Source organism: Hylobates moloch, unplaced genomic scaffold (assembly GCF_009828535.3).
Source record: "Hylobates moloch isolate HMO894 unplaced genomic scaffold, HMol_V3 SCAFFOLD_6, whole genome shotgun sequence".
Taxonomy (NCBI): domain Eukaryota; kingdom Metazoa; phylum Chordata; class Mammalia; order Primates; family Hylobatidae; genus Hylobates; species Hylobates moloch.
In genome coordinates this window covers 67293721-67320839 of record NW_026652281.1, presented here as the reverse complement: position 1 = coordinate 67320839, position 27119 = coordinate 67293721, and the positions used below count along the sequence as shown (strand labels likewise).

Genomic DNA, 27119 nt, shown 5'->3' with positions numbered 1-27119 from the left:
TGTGATTCTGACTGAAATATTGGGCAGTTGAGGAAGTACTTGATAAAGTGATTAGTGCCCTTTTTAAGTATGAGCAATTTCTAGTTGCTAAGTCAGGGTATCATTCATGTATGAATTACCTTATAGGTAAGTATATTTTACATTCTTTTATGTAACTCCTATCAACCCCCAGATATCACAAAGTTTACTTGTGGGTGATTAAATTGCATAAGACAAGAATTGCCCACCCATACAGAATTTCTATTGCTTCTGCCTTCCAGAGAACAGTGGGAGCAACCTGGCCTGCAGGTTGATTGTCAGATTCTGCCTCCCTCCCACCTACTTATTCCTGCAGAGAGACACATAGCTTAGCCTCCTGTGACACTCTGTCATTTTCCTGGGGCTGCAGAGCAAAGGGCTTCCTCAGGTTAATTCTGAAGTCCTGTGTATGCTGAAGTCTGTGCTTGAAGAAGGAGAGAAGCTTCCATCTTGCATATTTCCTAATACTTTATCTTTCCTTCTGTAACAACAGCGCACAGATTTTACTTCAGGGACGTGTGTTTTATTCACTCCTGTTATCCTATATACTAAAATAGTACCTTTGTCAATGTGCTGATGTGCTCTACAAACATATAAAGAATTTTTTTTTAATTGGTTTGTTGACTGGACAGAAACACTAGTATAACACTAAATCTAAGTGCAGAGAGTGGGCAGCCTGATTTGTTCATAATCTCAGGGGAATCTTTTATAATGGACCAGGAAGCACGTGTCTGTGGTTTCTGCACAGGGAGTGTTCTGTGGTGCCCAGCCAGCTGTAGTATGTCCTGCGAGATTTGGCCTGCAGGCCACAATGGTGGGCTTCTGGGAGGAAGAGTCTTCCTTAGAAGTCCTGCCCTTTGACACTCCTTCTGCTGAAGTGTCCTGATCTCAGTGGGGCTCCCTGATTTTCTGTTCCGGGGTCTATCAGCACTGGGTCTGTCAATGCTACCCACGTCGCTGTGGCTGTGGGTCACTAAGGGTGACCTGCGTGGGTCCCATGGGCTCAGCCTGGCCTTCCCAGGTCCTACAAGGTCTTCCTTACTGTCCTTCCCTGCTCGGTCACCAAAGAATGACTTTTTTGAAAGTACAATTCCAGAGTTAAATACTGGCTAAGTGTAGAAAACAATGCTGGAATTCAGTCGTCACCTCCACCAGTCCTCTGGAGCCACGGTGATATGAAGTGTTTATGGGTTTCTTTGTTGTAACCTCAGAAGTGGAATGCTTTTCCTGGTTGGTGCTGCTTGCCCTCCAGGTGCTTAGTGAGTGAAGCTTCATCTTCCAGATTTCTCTTTGTGGCTTAGGGTATCTGTATGATTTTCCTGCTTTTGTTCTCAGAGCGATTATGGTGCTTTTTGCCTGGTAAGCCCATTCTTAGGTGTAAAAATCAGGATTTAGACATGAGGCAAATAAGGTGGTGGTGATTTTGTTTTACAGAGAGTTTTTCACTTGCAAACTTTTAGATATTTTCAAATTCTAATTTGATTTGATGCTTTTAAATAACAAGTTATGTAAAAACATTGAAATGACCCATTTTACAGAAGTTTGGTTTACAAACCCATTGTTTGTGTAAGGTAACATACCTGAGGCCAGGAGCATGTACCTTTCCTCTAATCTTGTCCCTTGTCCCTCGCTTTGGGCTCTAGCTACATCAGAGTAATTGCCATGCTCTCAACACCGTACAGTGAGAGCACAGAATAATGGTCTGGGTACAGTCTGGGGCCAGACAGCCTGTGTTTGGACTCTATTTTTCTTACTGCCTGTGAATCTTAAGCTCTCTATGGCTCAGTTTCCCCATTCAAAAACAAGTATATGTTGATAGAACGTTTTATAGAGTAGCAAGCATTAAATGAGTTAATACAGTGCCTGAAACATAGTGCTCATTAAGTGTTAGCTCCTGTTATTCATTCAGCGTTTATTTTTCTACCATTCTTAAGCTATTCTCACATTGTGCAATGCATTTTTGTCACATCTGTCTTTTTAAATATTCTGTATACTAACAGTCTTACTGCTTTCATGAAGCTGCCCTACAATTTCCAGTTGAGGTTCTAATCTTAGCTGTACATTGGGATTACATGTGGATATTAAAAAATGCCAATGCTTGAGTTTTTGGCCTGTGCTAGAGTCGCTTGTAGCTGCTTGTAAGAATTGACTGTTATAGTTCCAGGACTTTGTACCAGGCGGTGAAAGCATTGGTAACTTGAAATCAACCATGTTGGGAATATTTGCACTCGTAATTGGCAAATACTACCACAGCTCTCTCTTCAATCCGTTTGATGTTCTAGTGATTTGTTTATAAGCCTGTCTCTCTCAATAGGTGTTGACCATTTTGGTGGAATGTATTAGTTTGCCAGGGCTGCTGTAACAAAGTGCCACCAACTGAGGGCTTAAGCAACAGAAATTCATTATTTCATAGTTCTGGAGGATAGAAGTAAAAATATCAAAGTATGAACAGTATTGGCTCCTTCTTGAGGACTGTGAAGGAAGGATCTGTTCCAGGCCTCTCCTTGACTTGTAGACGACCACCTCCTTCTTACGTCTCTTCATATCGTCTTTCCTCCATGCATGTCTCTGTGTCCATGTTTTCCCTTTTGTTGTGGACACCAGTCATATTGGATTAGGGCCCACCCTGATGGCCTCACTTTAACTTGTTTGCCTCTGCAAAGACCCTGTCTTCAAATAAAGTCACATTATATACTGAGGGTGTGGACTTCCACATTTCATGTTATGGGGACATAATTCAACTCATAACATAGGGCAAGGACCTTCTTTTCCACCTCCCTCCTCAGTCCGTTTGTGCCTGTGGTAGTTGCACAGTAAAGGTTTGTAGATTTGGAAAGGAAATACCTTTTGGCTAATGTTATTTATATATAATTTTTTATTCATTGAACTATGAACTCCAGAGTCAGTATGGTTTAAAAAAACTTTTTTTGTTGTTTTGTTTTGGAAGCAGCTCCTTCTTGGGAAAATAAGAGTTCGTATTTCTAGAGAAAATGTTAGTTTAGAAAGAGTAGTTATTTTAGGCTAAGGCCAAAAAGGCCTATGATTGAGTGAAATGGTCTTGATTTTGTGTCAGTGGCTGACAAAAAGCTTTTAATCATGCATGAAAAAAATGTTTGTGATGAATTTCCACTGATTTGAAAATGTCTTAATGTTGCTAGTCCTCTTCAGGATTATGTAAGGCTGTAGAGTTCTTAGAAGAGTATGGCCTCTCTTGCTTTTTCTCAAAGGCAAATATAATGTCAGGTAATTTTGCTGTTATGCTATTGAAAAAATACCTCCTGAGTCACAGGAAGCATAAATTATTTTTTAAAGGTTTACCATGTGTTAGGATGATTGTGTCATATATTAAATATATAATGGATGACATTTAGACTTTTATCATCTCGAAGCATGTAAATATAGAATATACTTTTTGAAGTTAGTTTTCTTCAAAATGAGGGATATTTCTCACCATTGCTTTTTGCTGAGTAAATACCAAAATTAGAATCTTATGCCAAAAATATATTTGGAGTACACATTTGCACAGGAATTTGTTTTTTTTTCAGACTTTTTAATAGAAAATCTTTAGGTATAAATTACATATGGCAAATATAAAAAGTTTTATTTTTAATCAATTTTAATCAGGTGTAATTTATACGCAGTAAAATTTATACATTTTAAGTGTATGAGTCAATCAATTTTGACAGATACACACATCAATATAACTACCACCCAAATTAAGATCTAGAACATTTCATTTTCCCAAAACGTTCTCTGTGCCTTTTTGCAGTCGTTTTCTCCCCACCTCCACCTCCCACTCCAAGCAACTACTGATCTGATTCCTGTCACTATAGGATAGTTTAGACTGTTTTAGAATTTCACATAAGTGGAGTCAGTACAGTGCATACTTTTTTGTGTCCAGCTCCTTTTACTCAGCATAATGCCTATGAAATTCACCCATGTTGTTGAGTGTATCAGTAGTTCATTCCTTTTTCTCTCTCAGTTATATTGCGTCATATGCGTATACCAACATTTGTTTATTTACTTGCTGAACATTTGGGTTTCCAGCTTTTGTATTTTCATTAAAGTTACTGACATTTGTGTACTAGTCTTCTCACAGATCTATATTTTCATTTTCTTAAAATAATTAGGAGTGGAATTGCTGGATTATGTGGGTAAGTATATATTCACTGTATAAGAAACAGCCAGGCCAGGCACAGTGGTTCACACCTATAATCCCAGCACTTTGGGAGGCCAAGGTGGGAGGACTGCTTGAGCCCAGAAGCTTGAGACCAGCCTGGGCAACATAGTGAGACCCTGGCTCTAAACAAAACAAAACAAAAAAAAGAAAAACGAAACAAAACAAAAAAAACAAAAAGCCAGATGTGGTGGCACAAGCCTGTAGGCCTAGCTACTCAGAAGGCTGAGGTGAAAGGATGGCTTGAGCCCCCGAGGTTGAGGCTTTAGTGAGCCATAATTGTGCCCCTGCACTCCAGCCTGGGTGACAGAACAAGACCCTGTCTCAAAAAAACAAAAAAGTAACAGCTGAAGTGGGTTTTGGAGTAGTAGTTTACCCTCCCCTCAGCAGTGTGTGAGAGCTGTAGTTGCTCCACATCCTTGCTGACTCTTGTCAGTCTTTTAAACTTCAGCTATTATAGTTAGTGTATAGTGTCATGTTTTATTTTTAATTTGCTTTTTCTTGATGACTAGTGATGTTTTCATGTGCCTATTGGCTATTCATTTATGTATCTCTTTTGCCCATTTTGAGACTTGGATTACTTGTATTTTTTAGTTATAAGAATTCCTTACACATTCTGAATAAAAATCCTTTGTCAGTTATAGATACTGTGAGTATTTACTCCCAGTGTATGCCCTGCCTTTTAATTTTCCTGATTATGACTTTGGAACAACAGAAGGTTTTAATTTGGTGAAGTCAGATGCATCAGTGTCTTCTTTTATGGTTACTAGTGCTTTTTGTATCTTAAGAAATCTTTGCCTACTCCAACATCATGAACATTTTCTCATATTTTATTTTAGTTCTATAGTTTTAGCTTTTAATTTTAATGTATTAAATAGTTGGATTTAACTTTGGGGCATCATGATATGAGGCAGGGATTGAGGTTCCTTTTTCTTTGTACGTTTACCAGTTGTTTCCACACTGTTTATAGAAAAGACTTTTATATGCATTGAATTACGTTGATGCCAAAGGCTTCATTTTGTCTTTGTTTTTATGCATTGAATTACGTTGATGCCAAAGGCTTCATTTTGTCTTTGTTTTTAATTGAAATTTATTTAGTTTTTTTTTTTAGAGACAGGGTCTCGCTTTTCCGCCCAGGCTGGAGTGCATTGGCACAATCATAGCTCTCTGCATCCTTGAACTCCTGGGCCCAAGTGATCCTCTCAGCCCTGCAAGTAGCTGGTGGGTACAGATTTTCTTGTGGAGATGGAGTCTCACTTATGTTGCCCAAGCTGGTCTCAAACTCCTGGACTTGATCAAAGGTTTTGTTTTGAATTTGACTTTGAAAAATGACCTAGATTTTTATGTTCTTATATTAGATATTTTAGACTTTGACTTTCTAGGATGTCATTTAAAAAATGTTTTTAGGTCTCTTTTTTTCTTTTTTCTTTTTTTCAGACACAGTCTCTCTCTGTCACTCAGGCTGGAGTGTGGTGGCAGGATCTGGATTCACTTCAACCTCCGCCTCCTGGGTTCAAGCAATTTTCCTGTCTCACCCTCTCGAATAGCTGGGATTATAGGCACCCACTACCACATCTGGCTAATTTTTGTATTTTCAGTAGAGACGGGATTTGACCATGTTGGCCAGGCTGGTCTCAAACTCCTGACTTCAACTGATCTACCCTCCTTGGCCTCCAAAAGTGCTGGGATTACAGGTGTGAACCATGACACTAGACCCTCTTTTTCTTTTTTTTCAGAAGTTATTGTATTTATCACATAATAGAAATAAAGGGTGGGATGGGAGCTCTAGAAACCTACCATTTCAGCGTCTTCCTAGTAGACCCACATTAGCGATGAATATAAAATAGATGTGTGTGTGTGTGTGTGTGTGTGTGTGTGTGTGTGTGTGTGTGTGTGTATACCCTGAGCTAATGGAATTTGTGGAACATTTGGTAAAGCTCATAAATATTGCACAACTGGTACAATCTTAAGTAATCAATTATAAGAGTTTTTAGGGCCGGGTGCGGTGGTGGCTCACGCCTTTAATCCCAGCACTTTGGGAGGCCAAGGTGGGCGGATCACGAGGTCAGGAGATCGAGACCATCCTGGCTAACATGGTGAAACTCCGTCTCTACTAAAAAATACAAAAAATTAGCCGGGCGTGATGGCGGGTGCCTGTAGTCCCAGCTACTCCGGAGGCTGAGGCAGGAGAATGGCATGAACCCGGGAGGTGGAGCTTGCAGTAAGCTGAGATTGCGTGAGATCGTGCCACTGCACTCCAGCCTGGGCAACAGAGCGAGACTCTGTCTCAAAAAAAAAAAAAAAAAAAGTTTTTAACAACTTTTGTTAATTTTTCTTCTGTTTAATAATAATTATAGATAAGCCTTTCTGTACCTTTGGTTTTCTCATATTTGAGGACTACAATTTAAATGATCTTCAGGAACTTCTTTTCTTCTTGTATTTTGTGAAATGAAATGCTTTTAAAGGCATTTCAGGCATCAGAGGTAGATGAGGTCGTATTTTGGGCAGTGGCAGTTGTTTCTGAAATCACACATTAGTAGCTTTTCCTATCCTTTATCTTCTGTTCCCCTGGAGTGAAAAAGGTGCTATTGGAGGCAAAATTGGTGGCTACTGAAAATATTCCTTAATGCTGGTAGCTTCTTGACTTCGTGCCTCTCTTACCCAATTACATCTATTCTAAAGCTCTCCCCCTTATTTTCCTTTGAGCACATGACTACTGCTATCTATCTCCTATTCTTAACCAGCATGAATAATATAACACTGTGTATTAGATACTGTTTTAAAGGCTTTATGTTTGTTGACTGACTTAATCCTAATAAACACCCTTGTGAGGATGCTGCTGTTATTTTATTACGGGTTTTATAGATGAGGAGACTGAGGCTCAGAGATATTAAGTAGCTTGTCTAAGTTACGCAATTACTAAGTGGCAAAACTGGAATTTGATACAGACTTCCTGGCTCTAAAGCACACTATGTCATACAGCCTGTCAGGAAAAACACACAAGGGAGCAGCTATTCCCTTCCTTCACCTTTGCTTTTGACTGCAAAAGGGGTAATATTTTATAGCACAATTAAAATTATTTTGGTTAATATTTTATGAAATTTCTTTCCCTTATAATGCATATTACAGTCTGAATTTCTCTCTGGTGGTAAAGTTTCTGACAAAGCATCTGTGCTTAAAACAAAGCAGCTTTATTTATGAAGGTATTTCTTTACAAACCACAGCCCTGGTATCCAGCAGAAAGCATGGGTTGTCTTCACATGTGGTTATTCTTCTGGGAAAGCGTCTTAGAGGAGGTGAGCCTTGACCTGCTTGTTAACTGAGAATATGTGCACAGGTCTGGGGTATAGTATGTGTAGATTGGTGGTAAAAAGACCTGGGATTGTGAGGGGCTGAAAGATTAAGAAAGGATGGGGGTTTTAAAACATTGTTACTAAGGAATTCTGTCCTTAGAAAAGATTTCTAGGATCAAGGACCAAGAGCTGGACGATGATGACAACAAGCAGAAATGAGTGGCTTCTCTCAGCCCTTGACTTCTCTGCCATTCCCTCCCCCTTCGAGTGTTCCCCTTTCCTTTGGTTTCCCAGTTGCACGCTAATCCTCTTAGTATTTTTAACCTCATTGCAGACAGAAGTACTTTCCTGTCAGGTTTGCCAAGACAGACTAGAATTTTTTTGATGGAGTTTTACCTTTAAAAACAAAACCAAAACCAACCGTTACAAAAGAAGCAAAGGTATAATCAAAAGTATAGAAAAAACTAGAAAAATAGTTTTAGAACAACACGAGTTTACCTAGTACAGACTTCCTGCCTTATAATACCTCCTGTCTCTCTCAGCCTTTTGAACAGCCCAGCTTCCATTGCGTTAGCCTTGAGTCTGAGGCCCCATGGAGTTCCCATAGTGGGGAAATTCTCAATCCTCCCTTGCTCCCAAACAGGCTTCTCCTTTGCGGATAGGTCCTGGTGTGTTTCTTCACCTCAGGCCTCTGAGGCTTAAGCCTCAGACCTTCAGGCTTAAGCCTGAAGAAGTGTGGGCCCTACCTCTGCTTTTAGTTTTCAATCCCTTGTGGTAAGTTGGCTAAGGCCCTTTCGCTTCTGTTGGTAAGGAGGGGTTTTTCAGGCCTCCAGAACCTCCCACAGGTGCTGTGTCTTCCTGTTGTTTCGTTCTGAGGAGGACTCACCAGCTGACTGTCAAACTGGGTCTTCCTCACCTTGGTTCACTGTTGGCCATGTGGACTTAAGTAGGGGCTGCCATTCTTCTAAGAAGCTATGTGATTGTGTCTATTTCCTTCTCTGGACAGCAGGAGACCCCTTTTTGAAAACAGTACATTTTCTTTTTTTCTTCCTTTTTTTTTTTTTTTTTTTTGACATGGAGTCTCATTCTGTCACCCAGGCTGGAGTACAGTGGTGTCATCTCGGCTCACTGCAACCTCCGCCTCCTGGGTTCAAGCAATTCTCCTGCCTTAGCCTCCTGAGTGGCTGGGACTACAGGCCTGCACCACCATACCCAGCTATTTTTGTATTTTTAGTAGAGACAGGGTTTCACCATGTTGGCCAGGCTGGTCTTGAACTCCTGACCTCAAGTGATCTACCTGTCTCGGCCTCCCACAGTGTTGGGATTACAGGTGTGAGCCACCACACCTGGCCAGCACTACACTTTCTAATGAGTTTTTATTGAAAAAAATTTTAGTTGAAAATGAAGCTGTTGGCTCATAAGTGAAAAGCTTGAAGGCAGGCTGGAATCGGGTGTGACTGGAATTGGGCATGGCTGGATCTAGGGGCTCTGCTCTTTCCTCTCCTCCTGTGATGGCTGCCTCCTGGTGTTCCACAAGGTGGCAGGATGCTCCAGTGCTCTGTCCTGACTCCCAGCCTCCAGGGTTGTAGTCCAGGGAAGAGGACCAGCATCTCCTTCTGGGAGCTCCTGCATAAATCCTGTAATCCATTTTTTTCTCTTCTTTCTCTTTTCTAATATGCCATTTTATTTTTTAATAAGTTGTATATTTTAGTTCAAAAAACGAAAAGTATTTTAAAAAGGTTATGGGGCAAAGAGTTTCTTCCATCCTGTCCCTTTTACTATTATAAAAACACCCCTCATTGTCCGGTTTTAATGGTTTTTATTCTGAATTTTATTTTTCCTGGTAGTAAGATTTGATCTCATACTTTCTTTTTATTTGTATTTACCTAATATATACCTCTAGGCAGTTGTTGTTTTTCAGCCATCTTTTTAATTTGTAACCTTTCTGAATTACTTTGTTTTGGATTGCACTCCTGTTTGTAGCATAGAATTTTGGTTTTTTTTTTCCCTCTGTGATCCAATCTGAATTTAATTTTCTTTTAATAGGTGAATTTAGCCCTTTAATATGTCAGATATATTTGATATTAGTTTATACTATTTTGTGTTATATTTTCTCTTTTTATATCTTTTAAATAATCTTTCACGATGTGATCTGTTTTCTTTGCATTTTTTTTGTTGGTTTTGTTCTAGTGGTTGGTTTTAGAATTATAATTTCAAATAATGCCCTTAGTTTTCTAAGAAAGTGGTGGTTGTTCCCTACTGTGAGCACTGATAAAATTAATGAGTTTCATAGTAATTCTAATATGGAGATATTAAAGCCAGGTTACCTGTCTGTCCTACTCAGTCAAGAACCCTGTTTCATTCTGTCTTCAGAGGAGAGAATGAATTACTCAGCTTGGAACTCGTCAGTGTTATTATTACCAATGAGTTCACTGTCACAGGAGGCCTTGTGAGTTTTCCCAGAGGATACTGTCTGCCTTTAACAAGGCTCTTTTTGTCTATGAGTTTCTAAAGTTGGTATAGATCATAAAATTGGTAAGCTGACATTTGTTTGTTCACAGTTGAACATTAGTTCAGAATCTCTGTTGGTGGTCTGTTATTTGATGCTAGAGAGTCACCAGTTTTATTTCCAAGCAGACATTAAAAGATATTATTGGTTCTGAAGTTCACTTGTTTTAGTGTGGGCTTAACACTTGCTGAGAGAGCATTTAATTTTTCAAAAGCAATATAGTAGGCAACAGAGAGGCATGTTACATGTGGAAAGGATTTTTTTTTTTAATTAGAAGCTTTAATTTAACAGTCTAGCTTGGCATGCCCTGTGTAATGACTGAGAGACCGAGATGACTGTCTTGTTGTTAGTCTCACCAACAAGGACAGAAGGGAGGTTGCCACCTTGGGAGGAGCACACCTTCTGTTCATGCTCCTCTCCATTCAGGAGGCTTCAGCCCCACAGCACAAATACCCTCTGTAGCGAGTGGTCAAGGGAATGTGGTTTTATAATTTTTTAGATCTGGGTCAATTATATAATCATAGATAACTTAATTTTTTTGATGCAATGTTATTTACTGTCCACCTCTAATAAAGCAGCTGAATCATAGACTACCATTGGATACATGTCTTTGGAGCAGATTTCCATCCATTTTTACTCCAGTCCTGTGGTGGCTACCGGTATTGTTCTTGTCGCCTGCTGTTCTTAGTCTGCAGTTTGCCTGTGACTCACCCCGGGAAACCTGTTGAAAATGCTCGCTCTCCTCTAACTTCCTGCTGAATTCACATTTAGCACCTTTGGGGTGGGAATCTGTACTTCCAGTGTGCTTTGCAGGTGACTCTGATGCCGGTGTCCCACAGACTACAGTTTGAGGAAATCAAGACTGCAAGGTTTATTACCCTTTAATTTTTCAAAAAAATACCTTCAGCAACAGAGAGGCATGTTACATATGAAAAGGTTAAAGTAGAAATTTTCTTAAAATCTATGTGACAGAATTCTGGTAGGATGTTATGCATGTGTGCAGAATTTCAAATAGACTTTTTTTTTTTTTTTTGGAGATGGTGTCTCACTCTGTCGCCCAGGCTAGAGTGCGGTGGTGCAATCTTGGCTCACTGTAACCTCCACCTCCTGGGTTCAAGCGATTCTCCTGCCTCAGCCTCCCGAGTAGCTGGGACTACAGGTGCCCACCATCACACTCAGCTCGTTTTTGTATTTTTAGTAGAGACAGGGTTTCACCATGTTGCCCAGGCAGGTCTGGAACTCCTGACCTCAGGCGATCTGCCCTCCTGAGCCTCCCAAAGTGCTGAGATTACAGGCGTGAGCCACCACGTCTGGCCCAAATGGACTTTTGTTTCAGAGATATAGTGATTTGAATTTATCATAACGTTCTTTAATTAAGAAATCTAGGAAAATAGAGATACAAGATTTTATAACTTTAACCAGTTTGAAAAAATATTTGTGTGAAGATGGTTTAATATACATATTGCAGAATGATGAATTTAACATTCTTGTAAAGCTTCCAGGAAAGCCTCAAGGATAAGTGACAAGTCCATTTTTATCAAACTTAATGGGTTTCTAAATCCTTATCTGCTTATCAAACAAAAATTTAATTAGAACTATAATTGAGTAACCAGCTGCCTCTTGTGTTCACTCTAGGAACTTGTCTAAAAACATTGTGGAGCTCATGTAAGGTCATTCCTTTTTGAGTTGCTAAATAACTTTATTGCAGACTTCTAAAAATCCAGGTATTAAGGAAGTCTACAGGAAGATAAAAATTGATAAGAACTTTGCAATAGTTAGTCTGATACTCTCTCTCTCTAGTGGATTAAGGTAGAAAAATCCTTCTTCAGCACCACAGATGGGAGAATATCCTCCCTCTTAGGTTTCTTCCTGAATCAGCTTATGCCTGCCTAGGCTTGTAGTAGAACAGATAAAACCTTTGGAGCTAACTACTCTTGGTTTGAATATCTATTAATCTGTTATCTCTTAATTACTTTGGACATTGTACTTAATGTCTCAAGCTCAATTTACTCATTTTTAAAATGAGAATAATGCCACCCACAGCAAGGAGAGCTGTAGTTCTGGAACTTGTACTCATTCATTCCTTTATTCAGCAATACTCTATAGGTTGAGTACTTGTTTTATACCAGGCACTGTTCCAGGCATTGAATACAGCAGAAATAACACTGACAAAAGTTCCCATCCTCATGGATTCTAGTGAGCAGAGCCATTTCACACAAGGTAATCGGGGAAGGTTTCACTGAGATGATGACTTTTGAATGGAGACCTGAGGGAGGTGAGGGAGTCAGATCACCATAAAAAATTACTTTTTAACATTATTATTTTTTCTTTACTATTTTCTGCTTAACCCTACTAGAAAGTAAGCTCTATGACAGTGGTGGGCGGGGGGGTGGTATTCGTTTTGTTAGAGAATTTTAGATGTGCTCTGTTGTATTAGTTTGTTCTTGCACTGCTATAAAGAACTACCTGAGACTGGGTAATTTATAAAGAAAAAAGGTTTAATTGGTTCAGGGTTCCACAGGCTGTACAGGAATCATGGCTGGGAAGGCCTCAGGAAACTTACAATCATGGCAGAAGGTGAAGGGGAAGCAGGCAAGTCCTACGTGGCTGGAGCAGGAGGAAGAGAGAGGGGGAGGTGCCACACACTTTCAAACAACCAGATCTCATGAGAACTCACTCACTATCACAAGAACAGCAAGGGGGAAGTCTACTCCCATGATCCAGTCACCTCCCACCAGGTCCCTGCTCCAGCACTGGGGATTACAATTTGATACGAGATTTGGGCAGGGACACAAATTCCAACCATATCATATATGGAAGCACTTTTCCTGATCACAGGAATGGGGAACTATTGAAGGAGTCAGAGGGCAAGTGCAATGTCTTCATCTCTATGCTCTCTCTGACAGCAGTGTGGTACAAGGGCTTGAGGGGTAACGTGCAGTAGGCACTCCATAAATGTCTGCTAAGCATTTTAAAAAGTGATCATTCTGCCATTCACTATGAGCCATAAGAGTAGCTGGTAGAAATGCCTGTGAATGTTTAAAAGCATTTTATAGACTCTATTTCAGAATTGTGTTGACTAATGAAAAATGCTAGTTTTCCCCACCCCACACCTATCTTTCAGCTGCTTTATATTTATTTCCTTATTGGATAGAAAATTCCTCAGTAAACTTTTATTTAGAGAAATTCCTCTTTATGATTTTTTTGTTCTAAAGGTCGATTCTTAAAAGAAAACTTGTTGAAGTGCTCTAAATGGAAGTCTTTTTTTTATTTCTCTTCTGCGTCTTTTATGATAGTATCTGACAACTATCTTTTTTTTTGTTTTTGCAGAGATTGGGTTTTGCTGTGTTGCCAGGCTTGTCTCAAACTCCTGGCCTCAAGCGATCCTCCTGCCTCAGCCTCCTGAGTAGCTGTGATTATGGGTGTGAGCCACTGTGCCTGTCTAACACCTTTTTTGAGAAACTTATATTTTTTTACATATTTATTCTTGATTCATAATATTTATACATATTTATGGGGTATACGTGATATTTTCATATATATATACAATATCTAATTATAAAATCAGGTGTTTAGGATACCTGTCACCTCAGACACAACATTTCTTTATGTCAGACATTTAATATCTTCTAGCTATTTTGAAATATATGATAAATTATTGATAACTATAGTCCTACCCTACTGTGCTATCAAACACTAGAACTTATTCCTTCTATCTAACTGTATGCTTGTACCCATTAACCAACTTCTCATTACCTTCCTCCCCAAAGCTCTGGTAACCATTATTCTACCTCTGTGAGATCAACTTTTTTAGCTCCCACATTTGAATGAGAACATGTGATATTGGTCTTTTGGTACCTGGCTTATTTTACCTAAAATAATTGACCTCAGTTCCATCCATGTTACTGCAAAGGACAGGGTTTCATTTTTGGGGGGCTGAATTACTATTAAAATAGTATAAGAATACTTTCCATTGTGTGTATATTCCACATTTTCATTATGTATTCATCCATTGATGGACACTTAGGCTGAGTCCATAACTTGGCTGTTGGGAATAGTGCTGCAATAAATTTAAGAATGCAGATATCTTTTTGACATACTGAGTTTGTTTCCTTTGAATGTATACCCAGTAGTGAGATTGCTGGATCATGTAATAGTTCTATTTTTATTATAAAAAATTCTTTTAAGAGAGGGTGTCTTGCCCTGTCACCCAGGCTGGAATGCGATGGCATAATCATAGCTCGCTGCAGCCTGGAACTCCTTGGTTCAAGAGATCCTTCCCACCTCAGCTTCCTGAGTAGCTGGGACTACAAGTGCACTCCACCATGCCCAGCTAATTTATATTATTTTTTTTTGGAGACAGGCTGTGTTGCCTAGGCTGGTCTCAAACTCCTGGCCTCAAGCTTTAGCTTCCCAAGTAGTTGGGACTATAGGTGTGAGCCATCCTGCCCAGCTAGTAGGTCTATTTTAAGTTTTTAAAGAACCTCCATACTATTTTCTATAAGGGCTGTCTCAGTTTACATTCCCACCAACAGTATGTAAGAGTTCGCGCCTTTCCGTGTCCTGACCAACACTTTTTGTCTTTGTGGCAATAGCCATTCTAACAGGAATGAGGTAAATATGTCATTGTGGTTTTGATTTGTATTTTCCTGATGATTAATAAGAGCATTTTTTTCCATATATCTATTGGCCATTCATTCAGGGCCTTTGCCCATTTTTAAATTTGGTTATTTGTGTTTTTGGTATTGAGTTATTTGAGTTTCCTATATCAAAATACTTCTAAATTCAGCGTGATGATGGAACATTGGTAGTTGCTTATGAGATAAAACAGACTCTTGGATTAAAGTAAAAAGTAAAAGTTTCAGAAGTAATTTAATTTTAGGAGAAGCCAGTAAAATTGGAATCATTTGTGTTTTATTTGAAAAAATTAAAATATGGTACAAATATAAGAAACTATAATACAGATATAGAAGAAGGCTGCTGAAACCACCATCTAGTCCAGGATATAGAGTTTTGGCAGTCACTCTAGAAGCTCTCTCTGCCTCCTCACTGTCATAGCCCTCAGAGGAACCATGATCCTGACTTTGTCATTGTTATCACCTTCTTAATTTCCTTTGCAGTTTTGTCACCCAAGTATGTATCCTTATGGTTTAATTTTGCCAGTTTATTTTTTAAATGTCTTCAAAATTTTTAAAATTTTTATTTTTAGAGACAAGGGTCTTGCTATGTTGCACAGGTGAGCTGGGAACTCCTGGGCTCAAGTGATCCCCCTCCTGAGCTCCCTGAGTAGCTGGGACTACAGGTGCATACCACTGTGCCTGACTTTTTATAAAAATACCTTTTAAAGCCTCTTTGTCTACAGGTTCGCTCTCCATCTCTTTTTATTCTTATCCCCACCTTTGGTTTTTTTTTTTTTTTTTTTTTTTCTCAGTTGTTTTTCTTGTGGAGTTTTCCAAAGTCTGGATTTTGCTGATTACATCTCCATAGAGTTTAAAATATTCCTCTGTATTTTCTGTAAATTGGTAGTTGCATTGAGAGGCTTAATAAAATTCAGTTTTTTTTTTTTTCATGGGAGAGGAAGAGAACTTCATAGATTCTATTTTTTCATTGGGAGGCGTATAATTATCTCTCTTTTTGTGAATTGAGTAGCCATTGATACTCAGTAGTGATGAACAAGTCTTGCTTTTTAAAGTATCATTATGAACCCAAGGGTTTAAACATATCTAATGTGTTTTGGTTTCATTGCAGTTGTTATTCTTCCCAGTGCTCAAAATGGCCTGTTATTGGGCAAAGAGAGTCTCTCCAAGTTGACTTCTGTGCCATTTTGCCATGATGCTAGTAATCTTTAGTAGCTTTTTTGTGTAACAAGATAGTCTAGGATCATCTTAAACATTTTCAGTCCCAGACCTGGAATTAGTCATTTTTCCAGTAATCCTTCCCTAGTTTCTTTTAGTAGCAAATGGTATTTCTTTTTTCTTTTTTTTTTTTTTTTTTTTGAGACGGAGTCTTACTCTGTCACCAGGCTGGAGTACAGTGGTGCGATCTCGGCTCAGTGCAACCCCCACCTCCCAGGTTCAAGCAGTTCTCCTGCCTCAGTCGCCCGAATAGCTGGGACCACAGGTGCATGCCACTACACCCAGCTAATTTTTATATTTTTAGTAGAGACGGGGTTTCACCGTGTTGGCCAGGAAGGTCTCGATCTCTTGACCTCGTGATCCACCCACCTCAGCCTCCCAAAGTGCTGGGATTACAGGCATGAGCCACTGTGCCCGGCCAGGAAATGGTATTTCTAAACCACAGTCTGTGCAACTAGGGAGGCTATTTATTGGATAGGTCAAACTATATTAAGAACTCATTAAAAAATACTTCTGATTCAAATTCAGGGCTAAAGAGTTTTTATTTAACTTTTTCAGTCTGACATCTGTATCTCCTTTTCCCCACTATGTCGACAATCCTGGTTCTTATGTAAGTACTCTGATTTTATCATTCAAATATCAGGTATTTAATTTGCTTTATCCCACTTTACTGAATCTATATTATTAAAATTATATATTATAAAATGCCATTGCATTTGGTCTTACATTTCTTCCCCATTTATTTCATAGTTGTAATATATCTGCATCGTCAGAGCATATAGCCATTAGGTACTATACCTTCTTTCTTATAGCCTCCATTGAGAGTCTTAGTTCTCCAACGAAATATGTATTACATGCTCACCACCAATTCTTATATCCATGTCTTTCTAGTCATTTTGGTTGTCTGAAATTTATTCTGTAGTATAGTTGTTCTTACACCTTAGTGTGCATCAGAATTACCTGGCAGGCTTGTTAAAGCACCGAGTGCTGGGCCTCACTGGCAGGTTCTCTGGCTCCGTACATGTGGGATGGGGCCTGAGAATCTGTGTTTCTAGCAATTCCCCAGGTGGTGGTGATGCTACTGGTCTGGTGACCATACTTTGGTTATAGCTGTCTGTGGCCTTTATACATGGAAGTTTGGCTAAGCGTAAAATTCTTGGCTTACAGTTTATTTCTTTGAGTGTCTTAAACATGTTACTCCATTGTCTGTAGCGTAAAACATTGCTGTTAAAGTTTGGCAGCTCTGTTTTTCTTTCTTTTGTAAATAACTTGTCATTTTGGCTGGAAATAATTTTACTAGATTACTTATTGTGATGGTCATTATAGGTTGATTTCCCCAGGTATGTGATGTGTTTTTTAAATATACAGTGTCAAGTGATTTTTCTATTTCTTTGCTTTGCCCTCTTTGCCAACTTTGTACCTTGGGAGCACCTTTTATACACGTTTTAGATCTTCTTTGCCAACCTTTTGTATTTGTTACTTTCTTCCAATCTTTCAAATCTCCTTTTTCATTTCTTTTTGACTTCGAAAAAAATTTCCCCCTTTCATTTCCTGCTTCTTATCTTTATTATCTGTAGTATTTATTCAGTTATGTGCCTTCTAGTCTGTCCTTCGTTCTGAGAAGTTTTCCTTTTGTCTCTAATTCCTGAGTTCTGCCTGTTCATTTCTGAGTTTTTCTAAATCCAATTTGTTTTCTTAATAATTTTTTTTAACTTGTTAGGGTTTTCATGTTTTATGGAGATATCTAACATGATTCTGTTGTCTGTAGAGATGTTATTATGTTTTTTCTTTTTTTTCTTATCATAACTTTGGACAGGATTTGAGTTTGGTCCTTTTCTATTACTCATTTTTATGCAAATTCATTTTCCCAAACTTTTAGAAGAGGCATGGGTTCAAAATAGCTTTTCTGACTTCACAGTGCTGGTAGTGTTTTTTAACTCCAAGTATTATTTATAAACAGTTCATTCATTTTTAAATGTACAGTTTACACAACTGTAAGTGTAAGTGGTAGTTTTACACAATTTTGTAACCACTATCACAGTCGAGATGTGGTAGAATACTTTTACCCTAAAACTTTCCATGTGCTTTTGCAGTTGGTACCCTCCCTTCACATCTGGCCCTAGGCAATTATTAATTTTCCACCAGTATATTTTACCTTTTACAGAATTTCAAATACAGGATATCTTACAATATATATTAAAATTTTTTGGCTTGATTTCTTTCACAAAATATGATTTTTTGAGATTCATTCATTTTGCTGCATATTGTCAAAGTATTTGAAAATGTGACAGCTCATTTTCTCCTGGCTCTGTTCTGTAGTACTTTTGTCTTCTTAACAATTACCCTGTTATCCCTTTTCTCCTCATTTTAGATTCTGTTCATAGGAGTTTTTCCTCAGTGTAAGATTTGTCCTAAAAAAGTGCTTTGCATCACTGATTTTGTGAATTCATAGGGCCTAGAGTTCTCAAGCCCCTTCAGGCTTTACTGTGGACTCCTTGTAGTTACTATTATCAAGTGTACAACCTGCACTCCCAATTTCAGCTCCTCAAAATATCCTACTATACTTTCCAGCAAGAACCTGGTTGCTGTTTTGTGTTGTTTCTGTTTTCCGATTGTTAGAGTTCTGTTGCTTCTGTCTGCTTCTTCTCACATGGTTGCTGATAGCATTTGTATCTTATTGTTCATCCCACCTGCTTGCATTTTGGGGTTCTTAATATCTTGAGATGCAGTTATAGTGTAATACATGTTGTCTGTGGGTTTTAGTTTGGTTATTAAATTCTCTGTTTTTATGGCAGGATTTAGGGAGACTGAAAAACTATGCTTGAATCTAACAAAAAACAATTATTTCAATAAAATATTATATCAAGGAAAATAGCAAAAAATTACAAATGTGTGTTACATTGATAAAATGATACATTTATTTCTACTTTTCATAATACTGAGGGAGGGAGTGTTCTGCTTTTGTGATGAGGTATAGCCATTTGTGTTTCTGTGTTTTCTGTCTACCACATTGTCTGTTGTCTTAGATTGTAAACTAAGAAAGAGTGATTGTTGTGTGGCATATGCCCATGAGAATTTGTTTAACTGTTTTTGTGAAGAAAAAAATACATAAACTATAGATTTTCTGTCATAAATCCTTCTTTCTGAATTTTAACCTAGTTGTAAAGCAAAATAGGTAATAAAGTTTCACTATTGTTTATTTATTACAAGGCATTGTAATTGAACTTTTAAATCAACTCATACGATCTCCTTGCTCAGGAAGGAAAATCATAAAAATAGAAAAAAGCTTGCTTTATTTTGGTGTTGGGGATGGTTTCAAGTCTTTTTTCAGTTTTATGTAGAGACCAAGAAAGTGTTCTGCATAGGGAGCCAAAGAAAAAAACATCGAGAAACTTTCTAAATTATCTTAACTCAGTTGTTTATAGTATAGCTTTACTTTACAGACAACTTATGTTCTTAGATCATTAGATATACCTACATCAATATACATAAGGTAAGCTTCCAAAGGAAGTACTCTTTGCTTTGGGAATACTCTTTGTAAATACTCTTTCCTATCATCTACTAATTCTCATTATAGCAGCAGTCTTATTTGTATAGGTCAATGGTTCTTTAACTTTAATGTGCAGTAGAGTCCCGTGATGCTGGGCCCCACCCAACACCTGTTTCTGTTTCAGATAAAGACAAGAGAGAAGTGTGTGTACATATCTAAGAGTGAGCACAACCAAAGCTGTATAAAACTTTCATGGAGAAAATTATGGAACATTACTGTTGGATGTAATAGACATGAATAGAGGAATATACCAGCTTTGATAATGTGTTATCTCTATTTAAGATGTTATTTCTCTCTAAATTAATTCATTACATATCAAATCAAAATACCAATAAGGGCTGGGCGCAATTGCTCATGCCCATAATCCCAGCACTTTGGGAGGCCGAGGTGGGCAGATCGCTTGAGTCCAAGAGTTTGACACCAGCCTGGGCAACATGACGAAACCCCGTATCTACTAAAAATACAAAAAAAATTAGCTGGGCGTGGTAATGCCTACCTGTAGTCCTAGCTACTTGGGGCTGATGAGGGAGGATTGCTTCAGCCTGGGAGGTTGATGATGCTGCAATGAGCCCTGATCCAGCCTAGGCGACAGAGTGAAACTCTGTCTAAAAATAAATAAATAAATAAATAAATAAAGTAATCCCAGTAAGTTTCTTGTGAAGACAGAAGGTAAGTGAACCTAAAATTCACAAAGAAAATCAAAGGGCCAGGAGTAGCTAAGACAATCTTGAAGAGCAAGGTAGAGGCCTTGCCACTTTAGATATAGATGCCAAGCCCTGGAAATTAAGAGACTGTGGTCGTGATACAGAGATAGACAAAAAGATCAGTGGAACAGCATGGAGAATCCAAAAACATATATGGAAATGCAATATGCAGTGAAAGTAGCATTATAAATCATCAGGGACATATGGAATGCTCTCTAATTGCTGCTTTGATCATTAATTATATGGAAAATTAAATCGTACTTATAACTTCACACTATCCACAAAGATAAATTCTGGTGAATAAATTCAGAAAGCAGATCTTAAATTTATTAGAAAATATAAGAAATAATAAAATACTTAGCTGTGGTTAAAATGTAAAAAGCACATGTATCTTCATGTATAAATCTTAGAAATAGTGTAACATTGAATATAGAGTCAATTTTGTATGGTTATGATAAAGTACCACTCATACAAAATGAAAAGCATGAAATGATACAGTTTTTTATAAAAAATGAAAACATACATGGTAATATACATCACATTCAAGATAATGTTTGCTTCTTTTATTAATTTTTTTTTAATTTGAGACAGAGTTTCACTCTTGCCCAGGCTGGAGTGCAGTGGTGTGATCACAGCTCACTGCAGCCTTGACTCCCTGGGCTTAAGTGATCCTCCCACCTCAGCCTTCCAAGTAGCTGGGACTACAGGCATGTGCTACCGTGCCTGGCTAATTTTTGTATTTTTTGTAGAGAGACCCATGTTGCCCAGGCTGGTCTTAAACTCCTGAGCTCAAGCAGTCCTCCTGCCTCGGCCTCCCAAAGTGCTAGGATTACAGGTGTTGAGCCACCGTGCCCGGCCAGCATTTCCTTCTGGAAATCGTAGAGGGATGTGATTAGGGAGGGATATGTGTAACTAAAGTTTTTTATTTTTAAATAAAGATGTTTTAAAGCAACATGTGACAATACCAAATGAATATCAAACAACAAAGAAATAGTTGAAGAAATTGTGGCATCTACATACTATGAAATATTTTTCAGCCATTAAAAAGAAGGAGTTGTAGCTAGGTCATTTTTATGGAGGGACTTTCAAGAATTATTAAGTGAAGAGAACAAGACACAGAAATATGTTTATAAAATCATCTTAGTTTTATAATGTAGTAATATAATATATAATGAGCATATATTATATATGCTTGTGTATGACCAAAATATGAACATGGAAAAGTATGGAAAGATTCATTCTAGGCTGTTAACATGAGAGATAATAGTCATTGGGAGTGAGGTGATAAAGAAAGAAGAGAAGGAGGACAGAATAGGGAGTCAAGAAACAGAAAAAGAAAATGCACTACCCAGCATGCATGCTATGATTTGTTTATGTACTTAGGCAAATTTTTCTACATATTTTTAGAAGGACTGTAGAATCACTTTAAAGAGTGAGAGTTAACCTAATTTACTATATTTCACTGGAGACTGTGATAGAAACAGATTTAGCAGAAAGTCCCTCAAAGAAAGAGTTACTCAGTGCTGTATTCTGTTGCTAGATTATTTAAACAAATAACGTAATCAAATCAAAATGATGCTTTTCAATTTTTCTCCCTTCATATTTAGTAACATAATGGACCCTAATTTCAATGAGTTTTTCTTTTTAAATAATGATAGATATAAAGTACTCACAATGTGCTAGGTGATATAAAATAGCAGTTAATAAAAAGTATTTGGCCAGGCGTGGTGGCTCACACCTGTAATCCCAGCACTTTGGGAGGCCGAGGTGGGTGGATCACAAGGTCAGGAGATCGAGACCACCCTGGCTAACACGGTGAAACCCCCTCTGTACTAAAAATACAAAAAATCAGCTGGGTGTGGTGGCGGGCGCCTGTAGTTTCAGCTACTCGGGAGGCTGAGGCAGGAGAATGGTGTGAACCCGGCAGGCGGAGCTTGCAGTAAGCTGAGATTGCTGCCACTGCACTCCAGCCTGGGCAACAGAGTGAGACTCCATCTCAAAAAAAAAAAAACAAAAAAACAAAAAACATAAAAAAAAAAAGTACTCATTTTAATATTTTATGAAATAGAGGATTTTGGCAGAGAAACTTTAGCTCTTTCTTTCTCTCTCTTTCTTCAACTTGGGAAAGAATAAGGAATAAATCTTTATCTTTTTTTTTCTTCTTGTGGCCAAGACCTAAATAACCAGCATTTCATGATAATGGATAAGTTATCTTTGAAATTTTCCTTTTTTCTTTCAGTGTGCAGGATGACAGAATTCGAGTCGAAAGAATGGATAACATTTATTTTGAATACAGCCATGCTTTCCAGGCAGTTACAGAGTTTTATGCAAAAGATACAGTTGACATCAAAGGTAAATATTTTCCCTGTATGTCCTCAAGTTGAACTGATTTGAAATTTGGATAAAGGTATGAGTATGATTCTCAATTTAATGATGACTAGGTAGTTACTATAAATATGTGGGAGAAGAAGAGCTCACTGTTGTTGTGCTCATCAGAAACACTATTGCACTGCAGTCCCAGCTACTGGTGAGGCTGAGGCAGGGGAGGATCACCTGAGGGTTCAAGGCAGCAATAAGCTATTATCATGCCATTGCAGTCCAGCCCGGGCAACAAAGCGAGACCCTGTCTCTTAAAAAACAAAAAGAACCATTGCAGCCTCTTTTGAAATTATGACCAGCTAGTAACTTGATGGTTTTGACATACTCATCAGAGTGGAAGGAGTTTTTGACCATCTTTCCTTTTTGCTTATCTTTAAAGATGGCTCATTAGTATCTTTGTATTTTATAGACTGTTTGGATGATAAATATTCTAATGAAGACTAGCATTTTGAAAGGTTGGTTGCCAAAATTAAAACACCAGAATGTTAGTGACAGGGTCGAAATATTTTAGGTAATCATTATTTGTCTAATTCACACATCCACAATCAGGTATTAATGCTTACTTTCATTTGTACCTCACATTCCTACCAGTCCAGCTTATGTTAGGGTCCATTTTATGGATGATGAGGTGAATAGACATTTTCCCTCTTGGCATAAATTTGGCTTCACTCTAATCTTCATCAGACTCCATATGGAAGAAATTTATCTCTGTCACATGCTAGAGAGCGTTCATCATCAGCTCCCGTCACTGCTCCATTTAAGCATCAGTGTCTGGTTAGCATTTCCTTGCATCTAGGCATCAGTGTCTTGTTAGCATGTCTCTTTTAATTTCATAATGCCTTAGTCAAATAAAGTGTCTGAGCGTGTATCCCACTTCTTTTTATTTTTTTCTATAAGGTCTCACTCTGTCACCCAGGCTGGAGTACAGTGGCCCAATCTTAGCCCACTGCAACCTCTGCCTCTTGGACTCAAGCAGTCCTCCCACCTCAGCCTCCCAAGTAGCTGAGACTACAGGTGTGCACCACCACACCCAGCTAATTTTTGTATTTTTTTTGTAGAGGTGGGGTTTTGCCACGTTGCTTAGGCTGGTGTTGAACTCCTGGGCTCAAACGATCCTCCCACCTCCGCCTGCCAAAGTTGCTGGGATTACAGGCATGAGCCACTGCGCCCAGCCAAGTGTATTCCCACTTCTAACACCAGTGTTCAGTATTACCAAGAGATCATCTTATGTTCAAGTAAAGACCTGATTAAATCCCAAGACTACCATGACCCATCCGTGGTACCAGATTTACTTAAAAGATACGGGCCAGAAAACACACCTTGCAAGCAGAGCATGTGTTGCTCTTAGTGGGATAGTCCTCACAGCAGTCTGCGGCAGTGCCCAGGAGAGTGTATGAAGGAAGGAGACTCACATCAAGTGAGCATAAGCGCCACCCTGGCTTAGAAGCTCCATGCCCTTGAGGAGCCTGTATTTCTTGCTGCAGTCTCTACAAAAGACACACCAGCTTACAAAAGTCAATGCACTAAGGGAAGGCCAAAACTCTGTAGTCAGGTATTTATAATTCTTCTCAGTCCAGATATAATTTACTGATATTTGGTCATTTTTACCACAGGCAGTGCTACTTCTAACACATTGATACACCATCTTTATCATGTTTTCTGGGGAAGAAAGCTAGAAAGTTAAAAGAAAATCAAATTCTCAGTGGAACGGAAAGGTGTTGTTAGCACTTCATTTACACTCTGGTTTTATAAACACCTATAGTTAAAATTAATAAGATATTTTACTGATTTGTAGAGAACATCTTGTAATATATATTTTTTTACTTCTAAAAGTAATTAATGCTTATTGCAAGAAAGTCAAACAGTGTAGTCGTATATAAAGAAAAAAGTAAAGTGCCTGCCCTCAAACTTGTCCTCTGCCCTTGCAGCTTATATGTCAGAGGGGTTATCATTAACAATTTGGCATATATCCTTTTGTAAAACTCCACACATATACACATAAACATACACATATAGTTCTCTGTATTTGTTTAACATAACTGGGATTTATTCGTTCAGCTAATTTTTTGAATTCCTATTATATGCCAGGCATTGGGCATACAATAAGGAATAAAACAGACAAAAATTTCTGCTCTTTTGGAGTTTACATTCTAATGGTGAGAGATGTACAATAAAGTAAACTAGTGTGTTAGAAGGTGATAAGTGCTATGAAAAAAATAAGGCAGGGGAGTGGGTTGAACTTTTAAATAGGATGGTAAAGGAAGGCCTGACTGAGAAACAGCACTTGAACGAAGATTTGAATAGAGACTGAAGGAGTTAAGGGAAAGAGCCACATAGACATATGAAGGAACAGTATTTCAAGCAGAGACAACAGTAAGTACAAAATATCTTAAGGTGGGAGGGTACTTGGCATGTTTAAGGAATAGCAAGTAGTCTGTGTGCTGGAACAGAGTAACTGATGGGGAGAACATTAGGAGGTGAGCTCAGAAATAAAGAGGAGATGGCAGGCAGTATAGGGTCACTGTAAGGACTTTGGCCTCTACTCTTAATGAGTTGAGGGATGTTGGAGGACTTTTGAGCAAAATAGTCTCATGATCTGATATACATTTTAAAAAGAATTCCTCTGGCTGCTCTGTTAAGAATACCCTGTAGGGTGCAAGGATGAAGCAGTGAGACCAGATGGAAAGCTGTTGCAGTGCTTGTAGTGAGACATGAAATTGATCAGACAACTTTTTTCCTTCACTTAGCAACATGTTATAGATGGCCTTCCATATCAGTTCAGATAACTTGAAGTCATTCCATTTAGTTGGTACGTAATAACCAGGATTTACCAAACTTTATTTAAGTACTACACTGTTAATGTTTATTTAGGTGGCCTCTAGTTTTTTTTAATACTCCAAAAGATTTTTCAAGTCACCTCCTCGTACACACATCCTTGACATGCAGTTTGGAGTATTTCTAGACAAAGGAGATGGGCATTTTACATTTTGAAAAAATACCCTGTTCTTCAAAAAAGGTTCATTCCACCATCAGAAAGATGCCCTTTTTTTCCATGTCCTGGGTGTTAGTAATGATTTACATTTTTCCAAAGGTCAATTTTAGGAGATATTGTCCAAATTATTATTTTGATAACCATTAAGTTTTACTTAAAATTTGTGTTTAATAATGCTAACAAGTTAATGATTCTGTTTATTACATTTTTAAATTTGATTAATTAAAAAAATTTTTTATAACAAGTTAATATATTCTGTTTTCTAGGTTCTCAAATTATTTCTGGCATTGTTAACTTAGAGAAGCCTGTGATTTGCTCTTTGGCTGCCGTCATAAAATACCTCAAAGAATTCAACTTGGAAAAGATGCTCTCCAAACCTGAGTAAGTGATTCCTCCAAAATTAAAAAAAGGGGGAGCTTATATTATGAACATTTCTTAAATTGAATTTGGTAGTACTATACTTAGAGAAGCTTGCCTGCTATCGATAGAATACTAGGGTGCAAGGATGAGCTGTTTTGTATTGTTGCTGAAGGATGTTAAAAATATATTGGCTGGGCACGGTGGCTCATGCCTGTAATCCCAGCACTTTGGGAGGCCGAGGTGGGCGGATCACGAGGTCAGGAGATGGAGACCATCCTGGCTAACATGGTGAAACCCCGTCTCTACTAAAAGTACAAAAAATTAGCCGGGCATGGTGGCGGGCACCTGTAGTCCCAGCTACTCGGGAGGCTGAGGCAGGAGAATGGCGTGAACCCCGGGGGGCGGAGCCTGCAGTCAGCCAAGATTGCACCACTGCACTCCAGCCTGGGTGACAGCGAGACTCCGTCTCAAAAAAAAAAAAAAAAATGTCTATATATATATATACACACGTATATATATATAATTCTGTCAAATAAATTGTATTCATGATAGCTATTTGATATATTATAGTTTTGACTACAAAACTGTGCTTTATACTAACTGGACCCAGAAATAGTATTAAAAAGCATTCATAAAATTTTACCACCTTTCTTATTCTTGGTTTCAGTTCTTATTTCATAGACCATGAAGTTAGAGATAAAAGGGCCAGCTGCTAACACAGCTTTTTACAAGAGTGATTAACTGTGGATTTTGGAAATTTAAAAGCTCACAATTAACATTCTAGGAAAATACTAGTTTAATAACCATTGGAATAGAAAAAAGTAGTAGGATACTTTCCTTGTCTTTTATATTCCGCCTTCACCAGCCCCTTGTCTTTGGGTCTGTCAAGAATCACCCTCCATTATATTGATCCAGGATGCATCAGCTCTGTCCCATTCTGCACAAGTGGGAGGGGAGATAGGTGCTATCTCAGCAAAATGACAGAATATAAATTAACTAGGAAACAAAGAGGTGGTGCTGGTTCAAGGTTGCTGGAGACAGTTGAAGAAAGGCAGGTTCCTTGGGGTTCTTTTTGTAATGTCTTTGATGTGTGTTCTCCCGTGTGGTACTAGAACAGAGTATCATTTCTCTGGAAGCAACTTCATCCTATTTAAAAGCAATCTAAATGCCCATCAGGGATCCTTGTGCTATATTCATGCAATGTAATGTTATACAGCAGTGAAAATGAATGAACTAGAGCTATTAATATATGACCAATACTTAAAATTTCATGAACTGTATA

The 27119-nt window shown here is 38.3% G+C and overlaps 1 protein-coding gene across 1 annotated transcript in view; it reads left to right on the top strand.

Annotated features, from left to right (window-relative positions):
• Positions 1-27119, top strand: part of MSH3 (mutS homolog 3) — a 226955-nt gene that overhangs the window by 51962 nt on the left and 147874 nt on the right. The window contains exons 9-10 of the mRNA XM_058440757.1: positions 22346-22458; positions 25744-25858. Coding sequence (XP_058296740.1) covers positions 22346-22458; positions 25744-25858 — 228 coding nt within the window. The remainder of the gene's footprint in view (positions 1-22345; positions 22459-25743; positions 25859-27119) is intronic.